At 31.6% G+C, this 13,918-nt stretch overlaps 1 protein-coding gene across 1 annotated transcript; it reads right to left on the bottom strand.

Moving 5' to 3' along the window:
• Window positions 1-966: 966 nt before the first annotated feature.
• On the bottom strand, window positions 967-6,307 carry LOC128546397 (uncharacterized). Its single transcript, XM_053516880.1, has 3 exons — window positions 6,304-6,307; window positions 4,836-5,165; window positions 967-1,145 (listed from the first exon to the last, which is right to left on the bottom strand). Exons 1-3 carry the CDS (start codon window positions 6,305-6,307, stop codon window positions 967-969), a joined length of 513 nt encoding a protein of 170 aa, XP_053372855.1.
• Window positions 6,308-13,918: the final 7,611 nt, after the last annotated feature.

Raw genomic sequence — 13,918 nt, 5'->3', positions numbered from 1 at the left:
TCTTTCATTGTCAGAGTTTTTGGAACATTTTTTACTCCTGCCCATTCAATAGAACTACCTGGATTTGACACGTCTACAGAACATCTCAACTTCAGCTCTGTTACACCATTGTTTTTGTTACTCTTCATTATTTCTTTGACACGTACTTTTTTCGGTGGGACTAACATCATGATAAGAAACATTCAAACAATGCAGTATGAACAAATACAAAATGATCATTGAGAAAATGAAGCCTGTAAAAACGATGTTAAGGTAGTCTCAGTTTTTGTTGTACAATTACATCCGACCAAACACTACCGTTTTTAATATACATAAGAACTTCAAATAATTAGATATTTTATGTTTTATGAACATTTATATAATAATTATATGTACTTTATTGATATGCATAGTAAAATTTATGTTTATACTCGCATTGGGAGTAATTGGCATAACCCCCAACCAGATAATGTATGTAGGTTGAAAAAGAATGTTTTATATTATATATTATGTTATAAATAACAGTATTAAAAGTGACACTTAGTGCTTATGACGTAAAAGTGCACATAATTGCTGATGAAAGAAATTTGTCTGCACTTGGATAATACATATTTTAAGTGCTGCTGGAAAAACGGTGCTGCAACATACTACCTTTTATCTGGTTATCTGATGTTTTAATAATGACAACAGATGGCATTGTCAATTCCTTGCAATCGTGCATAACACATTGATGGTGAAAATATCATTGAAACTTATATCAGGTATCTACATTCGAAGTGCTGCCGCAATACAGTTCAAGATGTTAATGCTGCAGCACATTACATTCTGTCGGTTCTCTGATGTTTTGTTATGACTATAGACATCGACAAACTCTTGCAGATAATGTTGATAAGAAGTAATTGAAACTTACATAAGACATCTACATTTGACCTGATGCTGCAGATAAAATTAAGGATATCGCTGCAACACATTACTTTCTTTCGGTTATCAAATGTATGTATGGTCTGCCTCAATTTGACTTGCCTTCTCAGTTTTGCCTTCTTCAATACTATCGATGAATATCGATGACTTTCTTGGAGGTCTTCCTTTCTTTGTTATACACTGTATTTCACTTGGTTCATTTTCTGTCGTTTGTTTAACCTTTATTTTCACAGTTTCTGGATCAGCTGAAATGATGTAACGCATTCGTGTTTTACGGCAAACTTATTATAAAGGACAAACATCAAACTTTCCTGAACGGATAGCACAGTATTTTAAATATCGTACGTCAAAATTCAGAATAACTGAAGATGTTGTTTAACGAGTATTTTCTAAATTACCTCTAAATTCCTATTCTGCACAAAAGTACAATTAAGAGAGCTTAGTTACATATTCTAAAGATTACTCAACACTGCACAGAATACACCGAATCGCGGTAATTTTTCTTTTATTTAAAACCACTATAATAATTATATTATATAACAAATGAAACTACTTTAACAAAAAATCTGGAAGAGGATCTTTTTTGACTTACATATTTTCGTAATTGAGAAATACAAAAAGACAATAGTGTCTAAAATGTAATACCTATAGAATTTTATCAAAGAATTTATACTTTCAAATGTGTTCGTCATCATATATAATGGAAAACATTTATAGTTTGTGGTAGTAGAACATGATCAACAATTCGGTAAAATTTGCCGCCTTATCGGTAAAATTATCACCTTTGAAATCACCTGGCTGGGCGATATCGATTTTTATCTGGTTGATATTTTCCAATAGAAACAAAGAAGGAAAAAAAATTTGAACAAATATTGTTTTTATTAGAATGAACACACAATATTTAGTATCCTATTGAAGTGTTCGTCATTCTTTTCTCTTTATAAAGATATAAAAATTATATATCTAAAAAGAAGAATTAATGCTTCCTTTGGCGATTAAAAAACACCACTATCAGTCTCAGTTTACGGCATATAGTTACTGAATAAAATAAGCAAAGACCTGTGATACGTATCTTATTCTTTCCCCTGTAGCCACTTTATTCATAACTTGAGAATATTTATTATCCTATTGAAATATTCTACAGACAATAAATTTTTTATATATGTTTTTATTTTGAAATTATTTTAATGTCTTCTTGCTTCCCTTGATGTTTAAAAGTTGGTGATTTTTTGTAAAATTCTTTATTGCTCGTGTCCGTGGTATTTCCGAACGCACGCGGAAACTCACGAACTCGACCGAAGTTAAGGTGTCTATGATACAGAGAGCTGATGATTACAAAAGTATTATTGATAAGTGTTCAATCTGTTATATCTATTATATAGTCTGTAGTTACCGACATGTATCCTTGACAAAATAAGGAAATATTGTATTGTATTGTTGTATTGGTAATTCTTACTGCATGCATCAATATAAAAGAAAAAAGAAAAAAAGGTAGAGAGAGAGAGAGAAGAAAAGAAAGTCACAACAATTTCATGAGTGAAATTTACACAATTAGAAAAGAAGCTAGAGTATATAAATGGTCTATATTTTACTGCTTGCTAAAAATTCATAAGATAATATGCACTTTGCAACTATATATATTTCTTTCTAAAAAGGATATAGGCACTGTCTCGTATTTTAAAGATTCGCATAATTATATTTATACCCCTAAGTTTAAGTTTTAACCACATATATGTTACAAGGAATTTATATAATGCAACATTTTGAGTAAATAGATTTCGGAGTCTCTGAATCAGCCATATTAAAGCACTTTTTGATAGTTGTTTATTACCAAGTTTATTGCGTATCAACACCTTTTTTATTTTAGGGCTGATCAGGTCTTTTTATTACGCAGATAATAATCTTCTCGGTGATTGCGTTTATACTTTAAGAGCATTTTGAAAATTGTAACATGTTTAATGAACGACACTTAAATACACTATAAATATATATATATATATATTTTCATTTTCTAATCAACAACAACTGATGAAAGATGTATAGGATAATGCAAAGAAGTACAAAATACATTTATGTTTATAGCTCTTTGATTTACAGTATTTTTTTCCTGAATACAGGTTAATTGTTCGATACTTATGTATAGAAACATAGAACACGTTAAAGGTTCGCCTTAGAGTGAAAATATTATAAGTTTTCCGACAACATTGTAAAAAATTGTCGTTTATTGATATATTAGTTCTTTTGAAAATTATTATGCATTCTTAGTGCTCCATATTATATAAAGCTTTCACTTGCTGTAAGTATTGCATTTATAAGCTTTATGCAATAAATCGAAATCGAATAGAATTGAATGTAAGCAGAGATAATCTCAAGCAGATATAGCCCGCGCTAATTTTTAAGAAATGAAACGTTTGGAAGTTATAATTCGCACATACTTTATTACGTAATGACTGGCTCGGGGGGCAAATAGGTCACACTTACTATTAAACAGGCCCTGGTGTCATAAATAGATACCTTTTACATTATAAAGTATATTTGTTAGTTTGTTTTTCTGGTTTTTATTTTATTAGTGTATGACAATATGTTTTTCAAATGTTCATTACATCGCAAAATTAGTTTTGGCACATTAAATATGATTAAATACAAATAATTGATTAATTAGTTAAATTTTCATTTCAATTAAAATTCCATTGAATGTAACAAAAAAAACGTATTTCACATCTATTTATTATAATTGAATATGATTGATCATATTTTGATATACCATGCAAAATAAAAGAATAAAATAACATAATGGCTTCTATTTTTTCCGTTTTGTATTTTACATCAATGAAAAACAGAATTAAACCAAATTGTTACATTGTATGTAACCTTGTAAATATAAAGATGACTATATTTGTTGTTGTTGTTTTACCGGTACTTAAAATTGATGTAAAATAAATTCCCCCTTCCCATGTTTTTATAGTATCCTAGTTATTTATGGTCGGCACCTCCCGTGATATGATAAGCGGAAATAGCCGAACCATAACAGTTTGCAACACTCGCTAAAATATCTGATAGTGATCGATATTCAGCTAGATGATCTAAGAGAGACAACTATGTATAGCGTTGATCTCGATAAACAAGGAAAGATAATAGAATCGATTTTTACCCAATTCTTCAGTATGAGCAGCAAACCATTGAAACATGGATGTAGACAAAAATTATTTGTTCCGTACATCATATTTACACGTATTCTTCATATAAACACTGGGGTAACACATCTAACTGTGTAACAGAATGTCGGTAGATAATTCCAGGTACCAGTGCGTACTTTGAATAATGCCCGTAAGGTTACCTGGGGCCTTACCCCACAATCTAAAGTTGGAAATTAGCCAAATGTCCCAAAATTGTTTCGGTGTGACATAAACACCAACAGAACAACCACTTTTAGACACTACTCATTTTATATACCATCAACATCAACACATCAAATATTAAAACGGTTTAAACTGATGTATTAGCTAACAACATATCTGCTCTATTAAAGTTGAAAATAAATGTATATCAATGGGAATGATTTGCACAATGCCCGTGTTAACAAAACATTTTAAGTCTCAGCTGAGTTTGATAATGAAACTTTATTTGCCATTTGTATCTGAATAGAATCTGTATAAAACTAAATTTTAACTTTATAACTAGTTTCGAGTGACTATTCAAAATTGATGATCAGTCTCATTTGGAATTTAATCTTGAAGTTTTAGTAAAATTAATTTATCAAGATTTCAAACTCAAAGACACCGGAGACCAAAAAAAGGTGTTTTGTGAACATGATGCTTGTAAACCTGATATACTCAATAACGAGATCTCGTGCGGTTATCACGAGATTTAGCAACATTTCATTGTATGTGTTTTGAGCATTTCATCTCTGTTTTATTCTATAGATTATTGCATACCTCTTATGTATAATGCTACAGACTTGACTAATTCGATCCTAAGCGCTGGATTCTTTACAGTGCAGGTAAACACGACATCAAAGTCCATTGTACTAGGTAAAAATGTGTGCCTTGCGTAGTAGACATTAACGCCATCTTTGCTAGTAATGGATTTATTCACATTTGAGATAATGTTCCCATCCCTAAACATGTATAGTTCTACTGGCTCTGATCCTCCCTTCACAAAACATTGCACGTTTACCGGTACATTCAGTTCTGCTAGTATGCACTCTTTACACTCCTGTATGCTCTCATTTCCTGAAAATTCTGGAACAGTTGGGGCTGTCGGAACTGGAAACAAGAATGGTTTACACAAAACATGATAACATGTCCTGAAAAGTAGGCAGTGATATTGAGTTTTAAAAAAAGACTTTAGAAAAGGATCAACTTCGAAATGATAGAATGTTAATACATTTAAACAAAGTTGATAATATATTTCTGGCATTCATACGAAACATGCTTATGCATACCTGCAAAATGAATGAAACTAGACTTTCCTAAATAGAACTCTTTATGATTAAATGTCCAAAATATTCACGCTAGTTCTGAACTGGCAGAAGCTCCAAATGCCTTTCTAATAGATTTGTTAATGCATCATTAACCTACTGATTTTTCTTTTAAAAAGCTATTATGAGTTGACCTACATAAGGGCCATCTCTCAAGTTTTACTTTGGAAAAAGGCCCACAGATGCAAGAGAGAATTATATTACATCTCAACCCGCCCCTAACCCCCCCCCCCCCCCCCCCCCTCAACACTTTAAGCAGACATTTACCTAAGGAACATTTGAAAATGGTGCTTGAAGCATTTTCTATTTTTCGCTTTGGTGGCCATTATTTATACAAATCGCAATTATTGTGATATTCGTGTTCTCTGATTTGGAATCAGTTAGACACACTTGCTAAGAAGTGGTTATTGGCGTATGTATGAAACCAAATGGTAGCTCATCACGCTCCTTTGTTCATACACGCCAGAACCGGAGATGGTAATACGTCTTTGGGAGTAGTTCAATTAGGGCGCAAATCATTGCAACTTATTCTGCACAGTTAATAATCAACTGAGTGTTTGTGAAAATTAATTAAGACATTTATGGTATGTGAAGTTTCATTTTTAAAAATACTTTAAGTAAAATATTTTTTTATCAAAATTTTTAAAGAGCTATTTCTAGATACGTATATGGCGTTAAATATCACGTCGACGTGACGTCAACATAATATCGCTGTGATGATTTAAACATTGTTAGTCATATTAGAATTGTGCTTTAAACTATCTCAGAGTGATATATACTAGTACATGACAATATCGATATTTACGAAGCCTGTAATTGAAAAAAAAATCTCATTCTCTGCTACACATGAACATTATTATGTACCAGTTTGCTGGCCAAGCATTCGTATCGCGTTGAACTGCATAATGATTTTAAACATCTACCCATTATTAATTGTGATAATTAGCATTCCGGCAAACGAGCCCATACCTTTTCTTTTACTCGAATGTTTCTTTCCCAGTAAATAAGTTTCATTAAACAATATTGACGTCTTTGAACAATTAACTTTTTAGTGGCGTCCATGGTTTCCATTATAACCGTCATTTTAGAATATCTCGGCCATTATTATGACAAGCAATTAGCGAGAAGGAAACTTTTACGACGGGTATTATGACTGAGTGATGAAACATTTGCCAATTTATCAATGCCCAAAGGCTGGCAAACAACATTTATAACATTTTTTGAAGAATTTTCATGTTATACCAAGGAATTCTTGCCATCACAGGTGTCTTCTTTGAAATCACATCTGAAACGTAAGTCGACCTTTTACAAACTTTCGTGGTATATAGACACCTAATTAGGGAACGGTTACTGATACATTTGTATTATTATTAGCTGATTCTGAAGGGCTAAAACTCTTGAATAGACTACTTTAATATATAACCCGTGTAAGAAATATTTTAATTCTGTACTTCAAATGTTTAGTTTTTGTACCTCTGAATGTTGAATGTCTAGAACACCGACTGTAGCTTGTAAATGTTATTCGTTATGACCACGAATAGTTGCAGTAGATTTGTCGATGTTTACGTCCGTTTTAGGTCGAGTTCATAAGATTCTACAATGAGCTGAGAACGCGACTGTCCATGACATGTTCAAATTGTCATTCTGGACCGAAAATCAACCAACGTACAATGAAATAGATATGGACTTCCAAGAAAGATCTCAGCAGTTACTGATCATATAAATACCAGACTGAGTATCATTTTAACATTCATTACCTCTCGAAAAATTCTGGATTTATTAAAACAGCTGAAATCTAAATAAGTTTAAAACTAATGTACGTTCTTGATAACTTTAGTTACAACACTTACAACACTTGTGTAATGGATTTTTTCTAAAATTTGAAACTTGAAGGCTGTTTTTAACGACAATGTGTAGACAATAGAGTCGGACAAAGGATTTTCAATATCACGTGGTCACGTGATCATTTAGTGAGCGGTCATTTCAATAAAACCGGTTTAGCGACGGATAAACATCAATAGAGTGATAGTAGTTGGGACATATTTCTTTAGCTGTGTAACTATGCATTCAAGACGTGGAAACAGAAGTGAATCTTTAGGTGGATCTTCTGTTAATACAGAATTAAGTAAAAAAGAAAATAAAAGTGACAGATTACGGAAGGAGAGTGAGAAAACTGACAAGCAAGCTAAAATTGATGAATTGATGTCTCTACGGACAAAAGGAGATATGAAAGCGTGTAATTCAGATGTTCAGGACAATCAGGATGAAGATTCAGGGTTAAACTTGAAGGTTCTGATGAAAATAGTGACAAGATTAGAAGAGAAAGTTAATGAGCTTGCCTCAAAGGAATACATAAATACAGCTCTGGATAAACGGCTAGAAGGTCTGGTGAGTGAAAAACTCTTTAATGATAAGCTTGATGTATTAAAATCTGACATTGGCAATGACATTAAATTAGAGATCGATAAAGTATACGAACAGGTCAGATCTGTCAAGATCTGTCAAGTCAAGGTTGAAATCATCAGAGTCTGAAATAGAACAATTAAAAAACTCTAAAAGTGATCTGAGAGAAGAAGTAGAGAGAGTTAAAGGAGAAAATGATAAGCTTAAGGAACGGAACAAGGAATTAAATAGTAAGATAAACTATGATCACGACAGAATAAAATACAGTGAGTTCCAGTTGAACGAGTTAGAGCAGTATACCAGAAGAAATAGTGTTCGTATTTATGGTTTGGACGATGCGGACAAGAACGAAAGTCCAATACAAACTGAGGAAAAGGTCGTGAAACTGTTAAAGAACAAACTAGACATGTCAATAGAGGTCACAGACATTGACATAGCACACAGACTAGGGAAGTGTCGATGGGAACCGACCAGTGCTTTGTAAATTTGTACATAGAACACACAAACTAAACGCGATAAGTGCTAGGAAAAAACTAAAAGGCTCCAGATGCGTAATCAGAGAAGATTTAACTTTGAAAAACGCTAAAATGCTAGAAAAACTGACGTCAAAAGAAGAAGTTGCCAACTGCTGGTCTGACGAGGGGAAGATAATTGCCCTGTTAACAAATGGGAAGAAAATGAAAATAGACATGTACGTTAACCTGGATAGATCATTGTTAGCATCATGATTTTGATAGTACATCTTGATTTAAAAATCAAAAGTATGACATATCTATAGAAAGTGCTAAAATGGTATGAAATGTTATTGTTTTTGACTGTCAACTAACTGTAATGTAATATATATAGGTGGTTTTTTGTTAATAGACATGTACGTTAACCTGGATAGATCATTGTTAGCATCATGATTTTGATAGTACATCTTGATTTAAAAATCTAAAGTATGACATATCTATAGAAAGTGTTAAAATGGTATGGAATGTTATTGTTTTTGACTGTCAACTAACTGTAATGTAATATATACAGGTGGTTTTTTTTTCTGGTTTTTTTGTTTTTTACAGCAAAGTTTTGTTTCCGACACTGAATTCGAACATGCTAAAGTTCATTTAATAAAAAATGTTATATTTAGAGTACAAATATAAAAAAAACAGTATAAAAAGTCACTCTCTTTGCTGTTAACTGTCAAATACCGACGCCGTGTGTAACACGTGCTTCTATTTATTTATTTATGCAAATTAGCTGTCTCGGTTATTGAAGTACGCACTGTCGAGATAAGCGGAAGCTGATTGGTTAGTTTTTGTTTTTCGCCTTGGTTTGGTCAATGATTCTATTAATAGAGAAAAAGGTTATTTTGATTTTGTATATATATTATATAAAATAAACGACGTAAGTTAGATTAATTGAAAGGTCAATTAAATCAATGTAGCCGTGATAGTAAAGAATAAAGGACATTACATCATAACTTTGTTTTAATATATCATAAAAATGTGTTTTTGGTTTAAGCGGCGTACATGTACACAACAAGTAAATTATCCAAGTCATAAGCGGCCAAACCAGGAAATAAAACGAAAGTTACATGTAAAAACACTACTACATGTTATTTGCACAATGTTTGTTTGATGTATTAACTGTATTTAAATAGTTCAATGTGCGAGATGTAATAACAATTTATTTCTAATAGTACAGTTAGCACATGCGATGAATTGAAAATGGGGTTTAATACTCATTATCTTTTTCTCTCTTACACGTTTAGATCTACATGTATTACTTTTTATTAGTGCTACTATCTTGGTAAATGTCTTTTTATTATGTTAGAGTCTTTTTTCCTCGACTCAATACTTATGTAATTAACACAGCCTTCAACAGCTAAAGCAAAACAAATGGAAACTTTGCTTAATTGGTCTTTTTTTTTGTTTTGTTTTTTCTTTGTAATTTTTTTTTCTCAAGTGCAGCACTGGAAAACTCAGGTTCAGATTCAAAAGAAAATGATATTATACTTTTTAATACATTTTCCATGTAAAATACATGCTTAAAACATGACTGAATCTATAACATTTGTTTCAATGAATGTACAAGGGTTAGGGGATAGTAGGAAAAGACGGGATGTTTTTAATTACTTAAAAAGGAAAAAACATAATACATATTTTATACAAGATACACATTTTACAGATAAAGAAGTGATATATATTCGTGCACAGTGGGGTTACGAATGTTATTTCAGTAACTTTAGCAGTCAGTCTAGAGGAGTTGCGATACTTATAAATAATAACTTTGAGTTTAAATTTAAGAGTATAGAAAAAGATCAAAATGGTAACTTGATCATTTTACATGCATTTTTAGCAAATAGTAACTTTACCATGATTTGCCTTTATGGCCCGAATACAGATGACCCAGGTTTTTATTCTTATATAAAAGACAAAATTGCACAACTGGAGAACCCATTTATAATTGTTGGTGACTGGAATTTGGTTTTAGACCCAAATATAGATTGCTTTAATTACTTGAATATTAATAACCCTAAAGCCCGTGAAGTTGTTCTCCAAATGATAGAAGAGTATAATTTAATTGACTGTTGGAGAGAACAAAATATTGAAGAAAAACAATATACATGGTTTAAGAGGAATCCTATAAAAAAGGCTAGACTAGATTTTTTCCTTGTTTTTGGAATTTGTTTACTGATATGAATCATGTAGAAATTACACCTGGTTATAGAACTGATCAGTCAATGATTTTATTAAGTATTGAGTTTGGAAAATTTATAAAGGGTAAATCATATTGGAAATTTAATAAATCTTTACTCCGAGATGCTGAATATGTAACACAAATTAAAAACTTGATACAAGAAATTAAAGTAAGGTATGCACAAGAAACACAGGATTCTAATGAACCATTAGAAGAAATAAGCAATGAAATCATAAGATTGAATATTGATGATAAATTATTTTTTGAGACATTATTAATGGAGATAAGAGGCAAAACTATTTCTTATTCTGCATATAAAAAGAAACAGGACAGTAAAAGACAAGACATTTTAATAAGTGAAATAAGCCAAATAGAGAAGCAAAATAACATTGATTATTATTTACTGGAGACAACAAAAACTGAATTGACTGAATTAAGATCAAAAATAATGCAAGGAGTCTTTATAAGGTCAAGAGCAAAATGGGTTTCAGATGGAGAAAAGCCTACTAAATATTTCTGTAATCTAGAGAATAGGAATTATATTTCAAAAATAATGAACTGTCTGCTTTCATCATCTGGTACTTTACTATCTAGCCAAAATGAAATTATGAATGAAGCAGTTAAACACTATAAAAATTTGTATTCATATAGACACACTGAAAACATTGATTTAAACAACATTTTGTTAAATGATAATATACCTAAGTTAAGCGAACATGAGAAAGAAAGCTTAGAAGGATATTTAAGTTACACTGAAATGTTGGCCAGTCTAAAGAAAATGGCTAATGATTCCTCACCAGGAACCAGTGGTTTTACTGCAGCTTTTTTTTTAAATTCTTCTGGAAAGATATAGGTCATTTTCTGGTACGGTCTATTAATCAGTCTCTGGAAACGGGAGAATTATCTGTTTCTCTTAAACAAGGGGTCATAACTTGCATACCAAAAGGTGATAAAGATAAACGATATATAAAGAATATATTTCCTTGCTAAATGTATCTTATAAAATTGCTTCAGGCAGCATTGCCCAACGTTTGAAAACAGTATTAGGTAAACTCATAAGCGAAGATCAAACTGGCTTTTTATCAGGAAGGTATATGGGTGATAATATAAGGTTAGTGTATGATGTTATGCAATATACAGAAGAACACCAGTTACCAGGAATGCTCTTGCTAATTGACTTCTCAACGGCTTTTGACTTTCCAGATTTTATTAGAAGATACCTTAATTACAATACTAAATATTTTAATCTAGTGAAAGATATATACCCTTTCCTGGAAGATTTGACAAAATATGGAAATGATTTTTTGAAAAATAAAATAACTACTGTCAAAAACATGTTCTGGAAAGATGTGTTCATAGGTTTCACACAATTGAGCTTACAATGCCCAAACTCATGGAGTGAATTTTGCTCCTTACCTGTCTGGTATAACAGTATGTTTAAAGTTGGAAGAACAAGTATTTGTTTTCCAAGATTTGTAAGAAATGGCATTATTTTAGTTAATGATTTCTTAGATGGAAATGGAAATTTTTTGTCCTTTAATAACTTTATTAATAAGCATAATATAAACACAAATTTCCTACAATATCAAAATATTGTAGAATCTATTAGAAGTTTTCTTAACAGTCTGAGAATTCCTCATCATGCAAAAAAAGAAGACAGTCCTGTACAACCTTTGTCAGTCAAAATTGTCAATAGTAAGAAGAAAGGTTGTAGATTTATTTATGACTCACTGCTAAAATCTAGTAAGTTTCCATGTTCTAATAGAAAATGGTGTGAAGAATTAAACCTGAATGTTAACTTTAATTGGTCATCTATATATAGACTCCCATTTATTGTCACTAAGAATTCAAAGTTGCAGTGGTTCCAGTACAGAATAAACCATAGAATACTATGACAAACTCTTTGTTAGAAAAAATGGGCATTAAAAACAATAATTTGTGCAGTTTTTGTAACAGACAAAGTGAAACTATAAAACATCTGCTATGGGACTGTGAATTTACTACTGCTTTTTGGAATGATGTTAAAAGATGGCTAAGGGACAAATGTACCAATTTAAATACAAACTGGTCTATTGTGGATGTGATTTTGGGAAATGAAAAATTTAGTCAAGCTACAACAAATCTAATTTTCGTGGCTAAATATACAATATTTAAATGTAGAATGAATAATATATTTCCAAATATAGTGATGTTCAGAACCGAAGTGGAATTTCTATTGAAGACAGAGATGTTTAATGCCAAAAAAGATAATAAATTAAATAAATTCAGAGAAATATGGAGTGAATATGCTTCTTTGCTTTTGAATAGAGATTAATTACATATTTAGAGTCTATTATCTTTTTCCAGCGCTGCACTGAACTTTTTCTGTTCATCTATTTTTTTTTTCTCCCTTTTTTCACCTCCAGTACTTATAGTTTGCTTTTTGTTTTCCACCTTGTTCAAGGCTCCATTTTACTTTGTAAATGAGTCTTGCAACAGACTCTCACTGATCTTGTCTCCTTTATAACATGTTTATTTATGTGTTGTTTTTTTTTTCGCCCTTATATGTCTTCCTATATCATAAATTGACAGAAGTAGTGGTATCCTTTTACTGTTGTAGTGTACTGTCTTGTTTATGTGTGTATGTATGTTGTCCGTTCTTTTTTGTGTAAAAATTGGGTAGACATTTATTCATAAAAAATTAACATTAAGATCTGTCAAAAGTAATATGGAAATTGCCTAGTTTGAAATGCTTTACTATTATCTCTTAGATAAAAGCAACTTTAATGTTTATCATTCTCCTTTCACCATTTATAACAAATTAATGTCTAATAATAAAGAACTTATTTTATAATTTAGTATCTCCCTTACTGGTTGCTTGAAAATACATATTTTTGGTTTACATCTTAACCATTGCCTAGCTTGGCGCGGTTGGTTTTACCTTTGCTGGCTGTGTAGAGCATTGTCGGACTGCATGGATGTGCAGGCTGATTGTGATCTACACTGGTTGCGGGTGTGGAGCCAACAGCGTCCAGCATGGTGCAATCTGATGGGCATTTGCATTGATCTCTATTCAGCCAGTACCTTTTTTTTTTTTGGTAAATACCCCTTAGAATATGGTGCAGTCTGATGGTTATTTGCATTGATGTCTATTCAGCCAGTACCTTTTTTGGTAAATACTCCTTAGAATATGGTGCAGTCTGATGGTTATTTGCATTGATCTCTATTCAGCCAGTACCTTTTTTGGTAAATACCCCTTAGAAGATGGTGCAGTCTGATGGTTATTTGCATTGATCTCTATTCAGCTAGTACTTTTTTGGTAAATACCCCTTAGAATATGGTGCAGTCTGATGGCTATTTGCGTTGATCTCTATTCAGCTAGTACCTTTTTAGGTAAATACCCCTTAGAATATGGTGCAGTCAGATGGTTATTTGCATTGATCTCTATTCAGCCAGTACCTTTTTGGTAAATACCCC

Source organism: Mercenaria mercenaria, chromosome 10 (assembly GCF_021730395.1).
Source record: "Mercenaria mercenaria strain notata chromosome 10, MADL_Memer_1, whole genome shotgun sequence".
Classification (NCBI taxonomy): domain Eukaryota; kingdom Metazoa; phylum Mollusca; class Bivalvia; order Venerida; family Veneridae; genus Mercenaria; species Mercenaria mercenaria.
Note: the sequence above shows the minus strand (reverse complement) of the source record. Positions and strands in the feature narration are given on the sequence as shown.

Excerpts from the sequence above, each read along its gene's own strand:
- LOC128546397 (XM_053516880.1), bottom strand. Across the intron at positions 1,146-4,835 it reads TGTAGCATTATACATAAGAG|CTGATCCAGAAACTGTGAAA; the intron begins GTATGCAATAAT and ends ACATCATTTCAG.